At 51.3% G+C, this 2,397-nt stretch overlaps 1 protein-coding gene across 1 annotated transcript; it reads left to right on the forward strand.

Moving 5' to 3' along the window:
• On the forward strand, window positions 1-2,397 carry DACRYDRAFT_25714 (uncharacterized protein; the record flags this gene model as incomplete). The annotated part of the gene is made up of 8 exons (XM_040774268.1): window positions 1-125; window positions 177-241; window positions 320-329; window positions 992-1,157; window positions 1,249-1,432; window positions 1,515-1,722; window positions 1,882-2,036; window positions 2,083-2,397. Coding segments are annotated over exons 4-5 (222 nt in total), but the record flags the coding sequence as incomplete, so codon positions are not given.

The following is a 2,397-nucleotide window of genomic DNA, read 5'->3' on the forward strand; positions in this document are numbered from 1 at the left end:
AGTCTCACACCAGGCCTCACTCTTCCTACGCGATCCATTGACAACTTCAGCAACCTCTTCTTCCTCGCCGTGCATGGTGCCTCTCTCGCTGGCATACCGACAACGACCATCTGCTAAATAATCTCGGTGCGTGCATACCCTCTGCTCGACCGAGGCTGATCCACTTGCTCGGTGGCAGATATTCTTCACGAGAGACGGAACTGACGAACATCCATCCTTGGTACTTCCCAATGCCAACGAGGTGCGTGGCTTTATTTTTAGGAGCATGTGCTGAGCTTGCCACAGTCCAACATGTTCATCACATCCTTCGTTATGATAGGCCTCTTCTTGTGCGGTGGATGTTCCTTCATCCCTCGCTTCCCGTGCTCACTCTAGCAGCCAGGAGCTTCTAGGTTTACACATTCGCGCCAGCTCTTCCCTCATCGCCTTCTTTATAGCCCCTAATTTGACGCTTACCACATCCTCAGTCTACACCCTCCTCCAACGTCGACTTCACCATCATCATCTGCAACTGCAACTGCAACATCTCCTTTATCTCCTTTACCTTCACCTGGTTCAGTTCCACCGCTCACATCTCCCGCACCTCGAGTACTACTGATAGAAAGATCCAGGCATAGTCTCACACCAGGCCTCACTCTTCCTACGCGATCCATTGACAACTTCAGCAACTCTTCTTCCTCGTCATGCATGGCGCCTCTCTCGCTGGCATACCGACATCGACCATCTGCTAACTAATCCCGGTGCGTCCATACCCTCTGCTCGACCGAGGCTGATGCACTGGCCCGGTGGCAGATATTCTTTACGAGAGACGGAGTCGACGAACACCAATCCTTGGTACTTCCCAATGCCAACGAGGTGCGCGGCTTCATTTTCAGGAGCACATGCTCAGCTTGCCACCGTCCAACATGTTCACCACATCCTTCGTTGTGACAGGCCTCTTCTTGTGCGGTGGGTGTTCCTTCATACTCGCTTTCCGGGATGGTTACAGCAGCCAGGAGCTTCTAGGTTTGCACATTCGCCCCAGATCTTCCCTTGTCGCTTTCTTTATAGATCCTAACTTGACGCTTACGACATCCTCAGCCCACACACTCCTCCAACATCTACATCGCCGCGCCCGACATGACCCATACTGTACCCCTCAGGCATCCTTACTGCAAGTAATTCACCGTCGAAGGAAGGTACGTCATCCTGTCCATAGGTCCTAGCTCAAGGCCTACAACAACTTCATCTCTCACGGGTCTTCTTTAGCACTAGCTGTGATTTGGGATACACGATCTATACCGATCCCTGCCTCAGCTCCCAGGAAAGATACGTCAACGCCTTCAACTGCCGTTTACATTTAAAACCTGATTTTTGCAGGATGACAGTGCGGAACGTACAAGCATTGATCGGAAACCCTTGCTCCCCTCGAGAAAAGACCAGACTTGCTCTCGTCTTCGTTAGGCATATTGGGGTGCGCATGCGGATGAGGTAAGTTGTACTCGGTCCATCAGCGCTCGACTGATACCCCCCAGTATGTGATCGCCATCCACGCAGCCCGTTCCAGTAGCCTCTTCTCCCTCATGACATGTAAGGTCTCTCTCGCTGCGCATCCCGGACATCGACCATCTGCTAACCAATCCAGATACGTCCCTCACCCCCTGCTCGACCCAGGTTAAGGCACCTGGGCCGTGTTAGGTACCCTACACCATAGTACGGCACTGACAGACGTTTCATCCTTGGGACCGGAATATGTAAGCGAGGTACGCCAGTCGTAATTGCGAAACGCGTATGCTGAGCTTTTGATAGTCCGACACGCCCCTCAATCCTCCCTACATGACATACTTACTTTTACAAGGTGAGCGTTCCTTTATACTGATGTGCCGTTGCTGACTCTGGTAGCCAGGAGCTGTATCGGTTTATAATAACCCTTTTGAAGATCTTGATTACGCCGTTTATAGATCCCAGCTCGACACTCACGACATCACCATCCTATGTTGACGTGCTCCAACATCGACCCGCTCTGCCCGACATCTGTTCGATCTCCAAAACATGAGGTCCGTCCTCCACATCCATTTACTGCTCGCGTCTGATATGCACTAGGGATGATATCAAGCAATGGTCTTTTCGAGCCAGCAACATACGAATATGATAGTCAGCATCTAGTTACTTGATATCCTTGCCAAAAAGGTTAACCACAAGATCAGTCTCGCCTACGGGACGCCCTTCCTCATTCGGGGGAGGAAAGGAAAATATCTCGGACGACTAACAGGCGGTGACGTATATGCAGTCACGTGAATCAAGACATGAGCTGCCCTCATCACCCTCGCTCTCCCTGTTGTGTTGACGCTGCCCGATATACGAAAGCGAACATTAATGACACACTACGCAACTAAATCCGAATCCTCGATATATCCG

The sequence above is a fragment of the Dacryopinax primogenitus genome, assembly GCF_000292625.1.
Source record: "Dacryopinax primogenitus strain DJM-731 SS1 chromosome Unknown DACRYscaffold_74, whole genome shotgun sequence".
Lineage (NCBI taxonomy): Eukaryota > Fungi > Basidiomycota > Dacrymycetes > Dacrymycetales > Dacrymycetaceae > Dacryopinax > Dacryopinax primogenitus.